The sequence below is a fragment of the Nanorana parkeri genome, unplaced genomic scaffold (assembly GCF_000935625.1).
Source record: "Nanorana parkeri isolate BGI_ZX_2015 unplaced genomic scaffold, ASM93562v1 scaffold72, whole genome shotgun sequence".
Taxonomy (NCBI): domain Eukaryota; kingdom Metazoa; phylum Chordata; class Amphibia; order Anura; family Dicroglossidae; genus Nanorana; species Nanorana parkeri.
The window spans coordinates 394715-413392 of NW_017306340.1; the positions used below are offsets into that span (position 1 = coordinate 394715).

General features: G+C 39.4%; 1 protein-coding gene across 2 annotated transcripts in view; it reads left to right on the forward strand.

The window, feature by feature from the left end:
• The window catches only part of EFEMP1 (EGF containing fibulin like extracellular matrix protein 1), a 64282-nt gene that overhangs the window by 32940 nt on the left and 12664 nt on the right, over positions 1–18678 (forward strand). The window contains exons 5-8 of one of the 2 annotated variants that reach the window (XM_018576637.1): positions 5288–5410; positions 7189–7308; positions 8699–8815; positions 15361–15480. In XM_018576637.1, the coding sequence (XP_018432139.1) occupies positions 5288–5410; positions 7189–7308; positions 8699–8815; positions 15361–15480 (480 nt within the window). The remainder of the gene's footprint in view (positions 1–5287; positions 5411–7188; positions 7309–8698; positions 8816–15360; positions 15481–18678) is intronic. The other variant, XM_018576638.1, reaches the window with a different exon arrangement.

The window sequence follows — 18678 nt, forward strand, 5'->3', positions numbered from 1 at the left end:
CATATATATAACAATGCTAATCTCCTACAGCCTACAGACAATGTTAATCTCCAGCATCATTGCAGCCTCTTCCAGCCTACATGTATGCACTCCATTAACTGCCAGATGTGTTTTCTCAGGGCAGGTCTCCTGAGCTCACAAAAATTCAGGGCACAGCAACAGGTTGGCTTTAATTTGCCATTTCCCAACAGCAGAATATACTAACCTTCCTTTGCTCTCTTGACACTTTCTTTAGCATTAGAAGCCTAAGGAATTATCTGATGCTTCCAAGTATGAAGAAGCATGTGACTTACCCAATTCTTACCAAACCAAGACAAGCACTGAGCCTACATTCTTTTTTATTGGATACATGGAACACTGTCACTGTCGACTTATTATTTCTCCTCAGCTTTAAAGTGAACCTGTACTTTGCCCATGCAAGTGCTCACATGGTCTATTGTTCTTATATTCTCTACGATTTACTAGGTGCAGTGGTGTATTCTGTTTCTAGGCAAGACAAAACTCGGTGCCCCCACACACACACACACTAAATGTACCCCACCCGACTGTGGTCTCAGGTGGGCTCTGCAGGGTTTGTAGTGGGCTTTGCAGGCTGCAGAGCCCCCTATGGATTCTGCAATGCCCACCACAGATCCTGCAAAGCCCCCTGAGACTCGGCAAAGCCCCGACAGATCCTGAAGGATCTCAGGAAGGCTCTGCAGGATCTGTGGTGGGCTTTGCAGGCTGCAGAGCACACTATGGATCCTGCTTAGCCCCCCTGAGACCCGACAAAGCCCCATACGGATCCTGCAGAGCCAACCAAAGGGTATTGCACAGCACACCTGAGACTCTTTGGTGGGCTGTGCAGAATCTATGCTTGGCTCTGACAGCACAGTCCTCTTACCTTGTACGTTTACAAGTGACAGCTGTCACCTATTCAAGTTAATGATCAGGTGACAGCAGCTCCATGTAAACGCCTGCACACCGCATGTAATGATACGTGATATGATTACATGCGGTTAGAAAACACTCTCCCTGGATGCACAATCATTGCGTCCAGGGAGAGTGATTGATTCCTAACCGAATGTAAACATAGCACGTATCATTACATGCGGTGTGCAGATGTTTACATGCAACTGTTGTCACCTGATCATTAACTTAGGTGACAGCTGCCACTTGTAAATGCCAATTTAGAGATTTCTGCTGCAGGAAAACGCAAGTTCCTGACGCAGAAATCCCTAACTGCACCTAAAATAAAGGTGTGAATGTAGAATGTAGCCTAATACACTTCTACCCCTCCCCCCGGTCAAATACAACCCCTGTACATATCAAATAATACCCCCCCATACACATGAGAAAATAAGCCAGCATTCACTAAAAGAGCGCTGGCCGAAAGGATCCGACTGCCGGCGGAGACTCAGCTACACGGTCTGCATCCGACAGAGATGCAGACCGTGTAGCTGCTCCCGCAAGTCAGGTATGCGGTCCGTGACCGCGTACCTGACTTCTGAGCTGGCTGCAGGTCACAAAGTACCGGCTCGTGGGCCGCAAGTGGCCCGCGGACCGGTACATTGAGACCCCGGCATTTTTGCCGCTCCCGTGGAATCTCCTGCCCGAAGCAAACGCCTTGTTTGCCTCAGGGCAGATACGCCCCTGACTAGGTGCATGTTGAGGCCTCTGCAGATGCCATCTGTGGGAGTAAGGTCCTTCAGAAGTCTCTTTGAGCTGTAGGCTGCCCTAATTTTTCTTTTGTTATATGTGCCTGTTAGTGTTTTATTGTTGTTGCCCGTCCCTCAATTTTTTAAACCTAATTAAGAGACAGAGGACCTACCACATAGTGTTTGTATATTAGACATGTGCACCAGCAAAAAATTTGTTTAGTTTCATTTCGTTTTGATTCCAAATTTGCATTATTTAGTTTTTCGGATTCAGGTCCGAAATTGAATTCGTTTCGTGATTCTGATTTGGCTGGAATATGTTAGCGGTAGTCCGGTCAAAATTTAGTTTCATTTCGTTCGTTCATGGCAGCAGAGTGACATTTGAGGGGGGAAAAAACTTTTGGTAGCAATTTGAGCAAATGGACGGAGCGAGCCATGACGTCACGGCTCGCTCCGCCCATTTGACATTCTCAGCTAGTAAATGCTACAAAGCATTCGGGAACTCCCCAATGCTATTCGTGAGTTTCCGAATGCAGACTGTAAAAAAACAAAAAAAAAAAAACTTTTTTCTTCTAATGTCATTTTGCTGTCCAATAAACGAAATTTCGACTGGACTACCGCTAACGAATTTCGTGAAATCGAGAATTTGGATTTGTTTACATCCGAATCTCCGAATTTCCGAAATTTCGTCCAAATTTCATTTCGGAACTAAACGAATCGCACATGTCTATTGTATACACCTACTTTTGGTTTTCTACAAACCTGAAACATGATGGGGATGAGCCCAGTTATACCTGGTTGGCCAATGGCTTTTTTGTTTGCCAGTGTGCAAAAGTGTGGCCGTATTAAAAAATTGTCGAGGAATTTCTACTGCTTCCATGCCCTTTAATAAACTTTAAGATATGAATTTTACAGAGAGTACCAAAATCCTTTAATGATTACCATTCACAGTGGAGAGAGCTCCTCGGTCATGTTGCTTTCATCCTCTAATTATTTTTGTAACATAACATTTTATGTTCTTAGTCTTTCTTTGAAAATGCCCGTATGTTGGATGGTAATGTTGGTATGATATTATTCAGTTTGAATAAAGACTTTATATTTACTAAGCAGAGTCTTAATAGATCATACAGAGAGCATATATTCAAGGCTCCATGTATTCTCAAGTGCTCATTGATACCTGATTAAATCTCTGAATATATCCTCTTTGTTTTGAATGCTGTCTACTCTTCTTTAACTATAATAGCTACTTGATGTTTGAACTTGAAGTAGTTGTTTAAGTCATCTGTTGCTACACAATTACATGTTTTTTTATGTTAGCTTCAGATGTATTATGTTAAATCAAGCTGCTTCTTATATTTTTCTTCTACTTATCCGGCATCATGTTTTTAATGTACCCACCAAACCATAATTTGTAGCCAGGATATGTAAATGTTTACTAATGAATCTGTAACAGAAAAGAGCAGGGGGTGCCCAAATGCTTTTTGTTGTTGTGAGTGGTCCATAAAGTGACTTATACTGTCACATATTAAAATTAACCAAGTCCTGCAAAGTGTCTACATGAGCAATAATGATAATGTGCAGGGACCCTATGGTGCTTGTTATTATCTGTGTTTATATTTGAAGCTATTGCTGAGAAAGACTTAGGGTTCTAGGCTCAGGCTGTATACAGTACCTCAGCATTAAGACCCACCCCTATAATAAGCCGCACCCCTTCTGTTTAAATTAGAGGACAAATTCATCTGAAGATACAGTAAATACAGATACAAGAAGACCACAAGTTGCCTGAACATCTACAGTATTGCTGGTGTACATGCTTTGTAGGACCTGACAAGTTCACTTTAATGAATCCAAAACAGATGACAGTAGAAGTCCTTTTCACTGTTCATTCATAATAACAACAAGCTTTTAAAGAAGACATTGCATGCACATTTTTAAGTTGGCCATACACTATGCGAATTTTGGCTGGTTCTTGAGGGAGCGGCTGAAATTTGCACAGTAAGTGCTGTTGTCAGCACCCTTTAGCCAGAATCCCTCAATCAGCTTTTGAATGAGCTGGTTGGAAAATCTTCATACAGAGCCCATAGCCAATTAGCAGCTGTCTCTGTTTGGGTATTCTGACAGTGGCCAGTGGCTGCTGTCAGACTACAAAAAAAAACAGCGATCAACATGCTCATAGCGTTGATGGAGTTATCTGCTCTGCTCTGTTTTTTGTTTTTTTTGTTTAGCCCGCGGGTTGAACAAAAAAAAATAGAGCAGTGTATGGCCAGCTTTAAGACATAAATTGTATGTAAACCCTAAAAATAAACTTTTTTTTTGCTACCTTTTGGTTTGTTAAATATTAAAAGCATTTTGTAGTATCTGTGTGATAAGTGCAAAGAAAATACCTGTAGGAATTGAAGTGCCATACCAATTAAAATAGTCCAGATACAACTTTATTCCATTAGGGTCAGGGGACAATCGAGTAGAATAGCCAATGTGTTTCAGGGTCCAAAACACATCCTCTTCATCAAGGTATACAATTTATGTTCTAAAATATGCATGCAATGTTTGCTTTACATGTTTGTTGTTATTATGAATAACCAGTAAAGAGGACTACTTCTGCCACCTGTATTGGATGTACTAAAGTGAACTGGTCAGGTCCTACAAAGTGTGTGCATTTTAATACTTTAAGTTCAGGCAAACCGATTGTCTCCTTATCCGACTGGAATAAAGTTGTATCTGCACTATTTTTATTGGTGTGGCGCTTCAATTCCTACATATACTGTGTTCACTGTGAAACCAAGGATACTGTGGAGACCCTTAGATCAGTGACAGCTGCCTATAAAGGCCTTCTGCCTACCCCCTTTCCAGCCAGAGCGTCCTAGGTTGCTAAGAGCTCTTAGCAACCTGTGACACTGTGGCTGGCATTCCGCCTAGCTCCCAGCAACCAGTGATGTCAGTGAGCTGGATGGGATGCTGGACAGAGGTACCATGCACCCACAACCGCCCCCCCCCGGTAACATGCATCACCAACACCCCCACGGACCATGCACTTCCATCACAGAGAGTGGATGGGTTTGTGTAGGTTAGCAAAATACAAATGATCAGAGCCCACACCACTCAATCCACAAAAATGCTGTTTGTTGTCAGCCCACAACAGGAAATATGAGCTGAGTGCATTACTGGAAGATCAGCAGGTTTTTTTTTTATTATTATTTGCAGTGTCTTTAAATGGATAAAACAGGAGAAAATGTGCTTGTACTGCATTTTTTTGTCTTCACATGCACTTTAAAGGAATTGTTTGGAGTATATGTCTGTATATGTACATCTTAGTGATTCTTGGACATACATGGGAAAAAAGCTGTCTAACTTACAAATGAGAGATTTTTACTTTGATTTTTACTACAAAAAATGTGAAATTTTGACACTACAAATTTTAAAATGCATACGTGTCAAAAGTCTGACTTCTTTTTGCCTGTGTGGTCTCAGGGCTCTTCCATACTTTTCTTTAATGTTTGAATACATTATTTTGAGATTTCTTAATGTTTTCCCTTATGTTCACATAGTGCTGTCAATGGCATTATAGGATTGCTGCTGTTTTAAAACAGTATAAAGCTTAAAATGATGCTTGAACAGGACATTGAAAATATTCTTGTTTTTTTGGGTGTCAGACATAGACGAGTGTCTCAGTGGAGCACACAATTGCCGAGCAGATCAAGTGTGCACGAACATGAGAGGAACATTCACGTGTTTGTGTCCAAGAGGATACCAGAAGCGAGGGGAACAATGCATTGGTGGGTATTATTGTAATTAGTGATTATGCCTCCCCCTAGAAAACCCATATAATGTCCAAAATGTCAAATGTATGCTCAATGTGAACTTCTAACAAGATGCATAACCATCAACATTTATTTCTAATATGTTAAAGTGTATGTATAACTAAAACTACTTTTAGTTTTAGATACAGTAGGGAAGAGTTATTTTTTGCTATCCTGTGGCCTGCTGGGGGGATTTTTCATCACTTCCTGTCCTGAATTTATAACATGAAGTAAGAGGAGTTCTCTCCAAATTGAAGGGAATTCCCATCTGTCACAGCAGTTGACCCCATTGAAGAGGGTTTTTTTTAATCATTTCTTGCTCTGATGACAACTGACAACATTTGGGGTTTTCTGTCCAGTTTGGCAATGGCCACTGGGACAATTAAAAGGGTGAATTTCCCCACATGGGATACAAACAGATAATAAAACCTGACAGGATCTCCAACCCTTCCCAACTATATTGTAAACAAATTCCTTGGCAATTTATTGGCTTATTTAACTTCTTACCTCAGTGTTCAACTCTGACCTGTCCTCTATCATCATTTCAAATGGGTATCATCACTCTGATTTCATCCCCAGAACTCCATAATTATGTTTTAGTTCAAAAACTATTTTCTAGTTACACTTATAGCTCACTGTAGTTGGCAGGAGCTAACAATGGTTCCTGGTTTGGTCAGAAACATCAGTCAGTATGAACAACATGACAGCTGATGCTGAAAATACTGCATTAAAGTCATCACTGACCCATATTATTGTGAATGCATTCTTTCCCACTTCAGATGACACCATATTTTGATACCTGGAGTAGGCATGCTCACAATACATATGGTCACTAGTAAGTTTAGACCCTTTTTACACATACAATAATGCTAAAGCCAAATACACACCATAATTGCTTGAAGGACATGTTTAATCTTATCAGCTATTTTATTTAGCTATAAGTGCTAAAAGATCAGTTTGATGAAAATTATGTTATCGGTATTAGTACAAAAATGTGTTTCTATGTATAGTTGGTAATGGGTCATGGTGGCAGCCATATTTGCTCATTGCAAATAGCATCTCTGCTTTTTGCTTTGTAACAATGTTCTTTCTCATAATGGAAGGTCTGTGAGGTGAGTGAGTAATTGAAATAATACATTCCTACCTTTGAGATATCTTATTTCAATAGTTATTAAGAAGGGAAGCAGAGTAATTTAAACAGTGTGTTTGCTCCTCTTTCATCTAATGGCTAATCTACAATACAATCTACATTTAAAGCGTTAGCTCAACCCTGGAAAAAAAAAAAGCAATATGCTTGTGTGGCCTAAAATTTTAAAAACACTGTGTTGCATTACAAAATTGTAATCTAATTTAAAATGACACTAAACTCAGGAGTTAAACCTGAAAATGTATTCAAGTACTTTAACTAATAATAAAAAAAGGAATCTTATTTGTTTATCACTCAGCTGTAAAACCTCAAATCATTTCTGAATTGGTGCTGACACTGTCCTTGCTTCTGGAGGATGGCTACTTTTGTTCCCCATGGTCCCTGTGTGTTATAAAGTAGCCACCACTCCAAGCTCGCTCCTGTGATGGGCTACAATCTCAATAAAAATGAATAAACTAAATGTGATATTGTAGTCCAACACAGGAGTGAGCTTGGTGCAGTGGTTACTATGACTATGTGATATGCTTGGATGTATTTGATTTACTTAGAGATATATTCATAAATAAATTCAACATTTTCATGTATTTTTCTTTTCTCTACAATGTAGATATTGATGAATGTTCTTTATCTTCATTTTGCCATCATCACTGTGTTAATACACTGGGATCTTACTACTGTCAATGTAACTCTGGCTTCCAGCTTGCAGCAAACAACTACAGCTGTGTGGGTAAGTTAAGATTCTAGTTAGATATACTATATTGTATTATAGAGTATATTCCTATGTATTTGCAGGGAATTTAAAAGTACACTTGTCATCCTAAAACAAATGATCTGCTGACAAGTTAGGAAGGTTTAAGAGTACTTTGGTAGGATGATTTATATACCAAATAAGCACAGTATATCATACTAAGTCCTGCCTGTTGTATCTTTACATTGATCTTGCTCTCAATTTTCAAGTGGAATTTAAAGTGCTGTGTGCTGGATCGGCTTTTGCCATAATGTGCAGATAAGTATTCACAGCATTCTTGCACATAATAGCATTCTTACTCATAAATGTGCTCTTCTACAGTAATGTGCAATGCAGGTTTTGCTCTCTGCCCTGTCCCCCCACAGCTGTAATCTTCGCTACAAATACTTCCGGGTTGCTAGGCATCCTCCTCAGCCACGGAATGCCCACTGACAATGAAGCGTGTACACATCTTGCAGATGCTATGAATAGCACATATAGTATGCATAGAAAGTAAAAATAGCTTGGGGAAAGAGCATTTTGCATGTTTTATTTTTAAAGTTCAGTTCCATTTTAAACTTTCAAATGAAAAAGTGCTACCTAGAAGCCTGGAACACAGGACGCCTGCTATTGCCTATGCCAGGCAAAAAAAAAGATTGATCTTTGCTCCTCCCTGATTGAGCTTCACTGTTTTACTCAGATATAGGAGTAGTGGACAGCGGCACTCGGTTGCTGATACCGGGCTACACAGTGTCAGCGCCGATCAGTTTTCTGCCCCTCTGATTGGACAGAGGGACAGTGACACACAGGGGGTGGGGCTCACAGAAGACTAGCAGTGATTGGCCAGTTCTCCAGCCTCAGCCAATCCGAACTCTTATGGGCGGGGATCGTTGCAGACTCTGCCGGCCCTCCTCTGCCCACACTCGCAATGGATTACGACGAGCTGTCGGGGCTCAGTCTGATTGGACGCCACACACTACTTACCACATGGAGAGGAAGGGGGGGGGGTTAAGTTCTGACGAAGGGGGCGTGCCCCGGAAACGCGTCAACGCTGGCAATTTGTTCTATGGCACATAGGAACTATCTTGTCTACTTGCTTTTGCCTCATCCTGGTTCATGGTCCTAAGGCTTTTATCTATTGACTTTTGTGAGTACCATTTCTACTGTTTGCCTGTACCTGAATAAAATGTATCTGCACTAGGGAAGGCGTCCCCTTTTTGTGCTTTTATCCACTTCCCAACTCTATCCAAAACTAAAAAAAGTTTTTGCTGATGTCGGGTGCTTTTTTCCTCTGTAGTTCTCTGTATGGTTTTGTTGATGCATATGAACAAATTCATATTTGTAATAGTTAAGCTGAAACTTGTGAAAATCTTTGTTTGTAATTTTGCAGATGTTGATGAATGTAGTACCAGTCCTTGTGCTCAAGAATGTTACAACATGATTGGTTCGTATGTCTGCCAGTGTAATCCAGGTTATGAACTCAGCAGGGACAGAATTAATTGTGAAGGTAATAAGATCTGCACATGCCTCTGCACAGTACTTTCTTTTTCTGCACATTTTTATTAAAAGTAGTTATTGTAACTAAAGTATATCTATAACCAAAATCCCAAAATAATGTCAGAGTCATTCTGACCTGCAGCGTGACACTATACTGCCAGCTGATAAGCCCGCTATCTGCTGACTCTGGATCACAGTAGTACCTTAAGAAATGTACTCCTGTGATCCAAAAGAGAAGTGAAGCTAAAAGAAAAAGTTTGGCTTTACTTCTCTTTTATTTTTGAGCAACGTGCAATATACACATACTTTTTTCAATGTTACATTTCAGTTTACATTGAAAGAAAATTATGATTTCCTGCCAAAATATCCAATATGTTAACGAAATATTTCTTGTGTATTTAGCTGCAATTAATTTCTAATGATTTTGTGTGCTTTTGTTGCACTACAGCAAGGTTGAACCCATTAATGCCAGTTCAAAGCTATAAAAATATCAGCATGCCATTGTGCCTGAATACTTGCCAAGAGTCCTTCATTTGCAGGGACAGTCCCTGATATTGAACATTTTTGAAATGGTCATGAACCTGCACTTATTAAACCCTTCTATTTGCACCACTGAAATAACTGGAGTGGGCACCATCTGTATACAGTCAATCAGTGTCTCTGCTTTAAGGGGACCATGTTGCCAATCCATTCATTTTACCAAAAATCTTCCCTTAAACACTATATATGCATTCAACAAATTTTATACATATTTCCTTGTCGAGACATCCAAAAGAGACCTTGAGACTGCTGCTGGACTCTGCCATCTTTGATGTGTCAGCAGCCCTGGAAGACTCAGAGCTGTCACTCAAGTGACACCCTATAGGATTCCCCTTCACTCCCCCTTAATAACTATTTAATAGGTTATGTAGGGAGGTGGGGGAAGGAATAAATGAGCAAATGTTCTAGCAAGTTCAAAAGCAGATTGCAAGTTAATAAAAAAACAAATGAACGATTGAAACGAAAAACAAACACTGTAAGTAAGCATGTAAATTACATGATTCTTCTCTGCTTTTACCTGCAGTTGTGACAGGCTCTCTTAAAGATAGGCTGCTCTAAACATAGTTAAGTGGGTGAGAGTAAAGTGGCTGGTGAAACCTGGACAGACCCTGCACCATCTGTAAATTTTGTTTGGGGAGAGAGGGTTCATAAAGTTTTGTGTTGTAGTTTTATTTACCTGCCAAGTTATATATTTATCTTGTTACATGTTCAAAATGATAAAACATAAGAAAGTAAAAGATCATGAGATAAATAATAATTTAAAAAAGTAAAAAATAAGAAATACAAATTTAAAACAATTAAAAAAATAAGAAAAAAATAAAGCTAACCCTGCTGGCCCATCATCTGGTTGCCATTCTCCATTGGCGGGGGGTTGGCAGGGAGGGGGGCGCATTGGGAAACCTGGCCCTGGGGCAGCAGAGAGAGTAAATCTGGCCCTGGGTGCTGCCCTAGAAATTCTTGGAACCAAAAAGGCATTTTTGTACCACCAACAAGCCCAGACAAAATCAGAAGTACCAGATTTCCCTACTGGATCCTCAGTTTCCCCTCAAAGAGAGAGTTTAGTGCTCTAAGGACTAACTTTGGACCAGCAGGACATACAATATTTGTAATTATTTTTATTCTATGACCTTTTTAGGTTAGGAGGGACTTCCAGCATTACCTAAAAAAAACGTGAAAAATATTTCCACATTTTAAACAATGTTTTCTAATTCAAACTTGTCAAATGCTGAGGCAATTCCTGTAATGTTGCATCTGTTTAGAGAGTAAACAAAAGTGATTTAAAGACAAACAAATTGATGTTTTCAGTTTATATTCTATCAACAAGTAACACATGTGACATTTAAAAGGCATGTGTAATGAGAGCAGGGTGGATGCAAGATAATTATTTCCATTATGTATCTGGTGTTCAGTTTGGGGAAAAGCATTAGTGAAAGTAGAAGTAGGAGATAGTAAGTGGGCACTTGTAATAATGCTATACAAAGACTAATGGCGTGCAGAAACCTGTACCAATCAGTTAGGATTCAACATTCTCTGGCTTAGAAGAGAAGCGGTTTTTTTTTTCCATATAGTTCCTTAATGTATTATGTTCAGGTGTAAAAGCATACAATTTTGGATTTTTTTTAAATGCAATAATGGACTAAAATGTTTGTTGACTAATGCCAGAAGTCTGCCAAGCAAAATAGGAGAGTTGGAAGCCTTGATGCATGAAGAGCGCTATGATTTAATTAGTATTGCTGAATCTTAGCTTTGTTCTTCACGTGACTGGGCTGTTTATATTCCTGGCTATGGTCACTTTCGCAGAGACAGGGTAAAATTAAAAAGTGTCAGTGTCTGTCTCTATGTGAGAAGTAACCTAAAAGTGAATGTGAAAGAGGACCTTGTCAGTGGAGAGTGTGGTGGTGCTGAGTGCATACTGCAAAGTTAATTATTGGAGTTTGATACAAGTCTCCCCAGTGTTAATGAAGAGGTAGAGACTCAGATCCATACACAGACAGAAAAGGCTTCAAGGACTGGAACAATGGTGATGATGGGTGAGTTCACCTACCCTGAAATTGACTATTGCAATTACTGCTGGAACAGTAAATGTCAGAATTTTATAAACTTATGTGAAGACCATTTTAAGGTACAGTTTAGAGATACAAAGAAAGAAAGGTTCCGAGCCACCAGAAGGAACAGGACACCACACCCCTGAATATAATGGTATCAAAAAGCTAGAGAATATGGGGCTTTTGAGGTGTCACTCTAGGCATGAAAAACACATATTGCACAAATGTCTTTAAATAAATAAATAAAGATAAAACCATTGCATAAGCTCATCAATATTGTATCCACAACAAACCCAAAAGGATTTAATATTGATTATAGGCATAGCACCTCCCTGGACCACACAGCCACATACACGGCATCAACAACTGAGGTAAACATTTTAACATGTATTTCATATAAATATATATAGAGAGTCATCATATAATGTCATTGACATATCCAGTTTTGTGTCCGTGCACCGTGGGTCCAGCCTTCTGCGCGTTTCGCTTAAAACGGAAGTCCACATCTCCAGGGGGACAGAACCCACCGCCCAGATGACGTAGGGAGTGAGGGACATATAGGGGTACCGAAGAGAGGTGTATCCATAGGCCCACCATAGGCCCACCTCGGCCACTGACGTCACACGCTGGGGACTCCTCCTCCGGGCCCCGGCTTCCTCCTCACGGCCGAGGGCGCCAGTCTCCTCCGCAGCAGCCGGGTCTCGTCCTCCACGTATACTGCTGAGCCCCTCACCCCCATGACCGGGCCCCCTCCTGCCCCGGGCCGCATAGCGACCGCGTGGGTCGCTATGATGGTAGTTACGCCACTGGGTACCAAAGATAGGTGAATCCCCATCCATGGATACTGTAAATTATAATATAATATCAAACAATATATAGCACCAAAGAGCTAAACTAATATTCCCCATGTATTGTAGATACTAATTAGATGAACAAAGATACCTCCTCACATATACTGTCCCCTCCACCTATATGGAGGGGAGGAAGAGGGGGATATTACCGTTACAGTTTAGTTTTATAAACCAAAAAAATCTATATTCATGGCATGGAAGGACATCTGATACTAAATGGTAACCTTTTTATCTGGGCTTACATTTGGTTGATCTAACGTGGAATAAGGAGAACCAAGGACCACCTCTCCCGCCGATCTCTCTACACCTCCACTCACTCCACCATACACTCAGCCGCATCACATCACACTGCCTAAATACCCCAGCGTGTGACGTCAGTGGCCGAGGTGGGCCTATGGTGGGCCTATGGATACACCTCTCTTCGGTACTCCTATACGTCCCTCACTCCCTACGTCATCTGGGCGGTGGGTTCTGTCCCCCTGGAGATGTGGACTTATTCACCCCTGAAACCCTAAACAGGGTCATTTATCATTATTTATTTCAATGGTTATTTATTTTTCAATGATTACTATTATGTGATGTAAAAGTGTGTATCCTTATAGACGTATTTATACGCAAAGCATTCAAATATTGCAGGCAGCCTCTTATCTTCCTGAGGAAGCGTTTTTAAGCAAAAAGCGCAGAAGGCTGGACCCACGATGCACAGACACAAGACTGGATATGTCAATGAAATTATATGATGAATCTCTATATATATTTATATGAAATACATGTTAAAATGTTTACCTCAATTGTTGATGTCGTGTATGTGGCTGTGTGGTCCAGGGAGGCGTTATGCCTATAATCAATTTTAAATCCTTTTGGGGTTGTTGTGGATACAATATCAATGAGCTTATGCAATGGTTTTATCTTTATTTATTTATTTATTTATCTGTATAATTAAAATATATTTATTTAAAGAGATTTGTGCAATATGTGCTTTTCATGCCTAGAGTGACACCTCAAAAGCCCCATATTCTCTAGCTTTTTGATACAGTTTAGAGATACATCAACTAGAAATGATGCTCTGCTGGGCCTGTTCCTCTCAAACAATATAAAGCCTATTACAAATGTTTATGTAAAAGAAAGTTTGGGTAGCAGTGACTATAAAGTGATTTCATTTAATTTAACAACGAGCATGCATTGAAAAGATAAACCACTACATTTTAAGAAAGCAAATTTTCCAGTGCTGAGGGCTTTCTTTTCAACACATAAACTGGAAGGAAATAATGTAATCAATGAACAAAGAACAGAAATAGGCATGTTTCAAATCGACTGTGTTCAAACACTGCAAAATATATTCCTGTGGGCAATAAGTTTAAAAGGCTAAAAGTAAAAGCTATGTGGCTCATGTCCAATGTTAAAAAAAATTAAGAATAAGAAAAGGGCACATAAAAATAGAGGAACAATTCAATCATTTGAAAGTTGCAAATATAACAAAATATGTAAAAAGGAAAACATAATTGCGAAAATGTAAAACCAACAATGGGTTGTATTGAATAAGTAAGACAAAGACTAGACATTTGTTTAAATATATTAGTAAAAAGATCAGTTCTGATCATGTAGTCCTTACTTGATAATTCAGAGTGGAAGATTGGGGAAAAAGAGAAGGCAAATATATTATACATTCTTCAGCTCTGTATTTACAAAGGAAAATGGTGGCTGTCAGAAAAGAGGTAGTGCTAGACTCTCTTCTTAGATAGCCTAGCATGCAATGCACACACTAAATATGAAACAAACTTGTAATAAAATGTTTTTATTAACGTTATATTAACATTAAAAATGAGGATCATATTTCTTTTATTACACATTGTTTTACATTTTAGTTTTATAAACCTGAACTTTCAAAAACATTTTAAAATAATAAAGACCAAAAACAATAATAGAATAATCAGCAATTGACTTCAGAAGGCAAGCACCACAGGATACCCAGCAGGATAAATAATGTCCACTAATTTTCTATTCCCATCTATTGACACAGAATACTAGGGATATGACATCCCTAACCAACTGCCACTCCATGTCCAATGTGGCTGCCCTAGTGACATTAACATTTGTCAATCCAAAACCTTTTTTTTTTCTAGTTTTAGATAGAGAGGAGAACAATTAGAACTCCTCTCCTAACTCATAATCTGACAGGGGTTTTAGTCCTCCCCTACTCTACTAAAAAAAAAAAAAATTATTCTGTCTGTGTTGCTGTTGCAGAGTTGGCCTCACTTCCTGCCAGGTAAAGTGTTGTCAAAAGGACAGGAAATGAGGGTGACTTACTCTAACAGAGCCCTGAATAGTGATAGAAACCTAACAGGAGTTCAAACCCTTCCTAACTCTATCCAAAAGAAAAAAAAGAGTTTGGCTTGGCACATTTGCTCAGTGTAGTATGGTCATTTATGCTTAATAGAACAGAAATATTTTTTACAGAAACATTTTTAAAGCCAACCCTAATCATAAATGTATAGAGTGGGGAACGGTAAATATTAGTTTTTACTGCAGTTCATTGCTTAATTATGGAGAAATACCCTTATTTTCTGTACTGATGATCAGTGTCATTGGAACAGGAAATTAAGGGAAATCTCCCTAACAGGGACACAGAGAACAGTAAAAAAAATCTCACAGTAATTTGATAAAATTTCCACTTTTAAATTAAACTTTTGGCTTGAGTTTGGCTTTAATCATGAGTCTTTTGCATATATTTTTTAAGCTTTAAATGTTTTAACTGAGAATGTCTGTACTATCATATTCATAACTATTATTGCTATTAGTTTTAGTATGCAAATAGAATAATTGTTTAGCAGGAACGATCATTTACAACGCGACATAGAATAGATGGGACTGATTAAGCATCAGAATTAGGTCACCATTAATTTAATTAAAGTATGAGTACGATTTAAAATGTTAAGTATAGAATATTAAATAAATCACACTGCTAATGATGTTGACTCTTAAAAATACACAATGGATTTTGTAAATAAGCTTAATTATTTTTCCATCAACTTCATTATATTCTAGTTTGCTAAGTGCCGAAGGATACGCTGAGATGAATTTGTTGTCCGTAACTTCATTGTTTTCATATTCTTGAACAGATATTGATGAATGCAGAACAAACAGTTATCTGTGCCAGTACCAATGTGTTAATGAACCAGGAAGGTTCTCTTGCGTATGCCCAGAGGGGTATCAGCTTGTTGGGACTCGATCTTGTCAAGGTTTGTATTATAATGAAATGCTTACTGTCTGTAATTTCTTTCTGAAGCATAGATTATACTGCATTAAAATTGATAAAAAGTACTATGGAAGATTTTCTATAGATTCACCACCTCTGTACCCTCATAGTGTAAAAAACCACTAGGTAGGTGGATGTGTATTTCTGAAGTGCTGAAGTGAGCCCGTTAACGGCTGTGAACTGAGCTGCCATTGGACAGCTCAAATCACAAAACACTCAAAGGATTGCACCACTCCTCCACTGCAGACAAGCAGGAGGAATCCAGGTGCTCACCCTCACTCCCACATTAGCTGCCGTCAAAACAATAAAACATCTGGCTGCACTATATACATTGCTGGAAGCTTATTTTATTAAAGATCATACAGCTACACAAAGTCTGTAATTCTGTAGTACAAGTACCTCAAATAGATATCAATTCTTATTAGTATGAATACGTTTCCTATGGTGAAGTATAAAATTGAGATCAACTTTAAATTATGCAGTCTGTTGGTAATATAAAATAAAATAATGTCAACATTTATTTACTGGGCTTTCAGTTAGGGGGGAGCCTGCTAGGGTATCAGGCTGTATCAGGAGGGGCTGGTTGATGGCTCGCACCAGGTACCAACACTCAACATTTACTTAACCATACCCCTTTAAGACCTGCTCCCTGCCATGCGTGTCCCATTGTTATTGTGCAAATGGTTCCGAAGGCGTTTTGTTTTTATACATTAAATTTTTGCTTTTGTACCAAAAGTCTACAACCAATTATTTCAAGGGAGTTAAAAATGGGGGCATTATTCTGTGGGTGTGGCTACAAATGGGGTGTGTGCAGTTTTGTAAGTCTGGTTAAAAGTCGGTGTGGTCAGTAGGGTGTCCCTGGATTTCTTTTTGACAATCTGGTAACCTTACTTTACCATATACTGGTGAAATGTGGTATTTCACTGGGAAAAAACAGATAAAGTAGTCCTCTGACAATTGTTGTATCAGAGTGGTCAAACTTTGGTAAACTTACTATTGTGAACACATTGTGAACACAGTTGCCAAAAGCCCAACCTCTGAAATCCCTAAATTACAAGGATGAAGGTCAGCAAGGAGGATTACTACAATGATGGATCAAAGTGGAATTGTAATAGCTGTGAAAATATGCATTTTAAGCAATAAAAACCATTTGACTATGTATTGGCCACACCTAGATAAATAAAAAACCTTTGTTGGTGGTTTGATTTACACACTAATCTCCATCAAATTCTAAATGCTCCCAGGTGGGTGTAATTGTCTTTTAATGCTATCTAATTTTCTAATTTTCATATATCTTGGCCAACAATAAATTAATGTATTTAATATTTGTAAAAAAAATAATTTTTTCGCTGATTCACAGTTAATTTTCAGAGGCATTTGACTTCCTTCTGACATCTATAAACCTGCTTCAAGCCGCTTTTGCATTACCATTGACAATAGATTTAACCTACAATTTTTTTTCTATGAAAAAAAATAGCTAGTACCAGCACTTCTATTATGAAATTGGATAAATTACTTATCAGCACAGAGCTTCCCTTTAAAAGTTTGAGAATAATTGTTCAACCTTTTGCAAAGAAGAAGATTCCAGCACCAGAAAGTTCACACTGATACCTTTTAATGTGGCAAGAATTTGTCTTCAGCAAAGAGAATCATTGTGCAGATTAAAGCAGACCTTTACCAACCAACACTAAAAATTCTTGATACATGCATCTCTTCAGACTGATCCCTAAACATGTGCAAGTAATTTTTGAAATACATAGTAACATAGTAGGTAAGGTTGAATAAAGACAAGGGTCCATCCCTACAGAATAAATCAAACATTTATTCTGTTACTTTCATTTTAGTCACTTTCATTTCCTGCTTGATAGAGGTACTGGCAACGTAGCCTCACAGCTCTCTCTGGTAGGACTACATCACCTATGCTTTCCAGGGAACTCTCATCTGTAAACTATAGGGGTTATTCACATAGGAGCCAAAGTATCCAGCCGTACCTTCGGCTCTCTTCGGCCGCAGGAGCCCTTCGGTTCAGTTGAACCAAAGCGCTGCTGCACGGGCTATTCACTCTGGCCCGTACAGCAGCCAAAGGTGGCCGAGCGGCTCTCCCGAGTCGTAGGCATATGCTTGGGCTTGACTGAGTCGAAGTGACAGCCGAAGCGGGGTGAATGGCCTGCTGAAGACAAATAACAGCTGGGCAGAGCCATCTGTGATCTCACAACTGGCTCCGCCCAGCTTTAATGACAGATCAGCATCCCCAAATGACCTGGGGACGCTGAACTGTCATTAAACAATAACAACTGGGTGGTGCCGGCCGTGACATAATGGGCGGCTCTGTCCAGTTGTTATTCATTGGCCGGGACCTGCTAGAAGACAATAGCAGGTGGTAGCCAATAGGAAACAGTTGGGTGGAGCTAGCTGTCAATGCTAGCTCCACCCAATTTTTTAAAAATTCTTTGTTTTTTCTTTTTTTTAAATCTTTAGCTTTTAATTTAGCTATAAAAAAATGTTTAAATGTAACCTTTTTTAAAAAATTATTTTCACTGATTTGCTATTCTGCTTGGTACCACGGAGGTACCAAGCAGAATAGTCGAGTGGAATGTCGCTCAGTGGCATTCAGCTATTCACTCACTGCCGTTCGGCCCCTATGTGAATAGGGGCGAACGGCAGCGATCGAGCAAGCTGCCAGAGCTTCGGTTCAGCCAATCCAGATGTCGGATCGGCTGACTCAATGTAATACTCTACCTCCTACCGGGCGTGTTTCTGAATCACAACTGCGGAGCTTAGAGCATTGTCTATAGGAATGGGGTTCAGTCTCTGCAGCTCGGTCTCCAATTGCCCTGTATTTATTGAGGCTTGGAGGGAGCTGCTTCACATCATGCCCCGTATCCTGAGTCGAGCGGGGTTATGCCCCTAATATGAGTGGGCGGTGAGGAAGGCAACACAACCAATTCCAATGGCTGCGATGCGCACCACCGCTATGTCACACACTCAAATACTAGTGAACTAAAGCATGCATCTATTAGGCAGGTAATCAATTGGTGGGTACGTTATTGCATAGAAGTATCAAGCAGGTAATCAATTGAGCATAGAAGTATCAAGCAGGTAATCAATTGATGGTTACGTTATTGCATAGAAGTATCAAGCAGGTAATCAATTGAGCATAGAAGTATCAAGCAGGTAATCA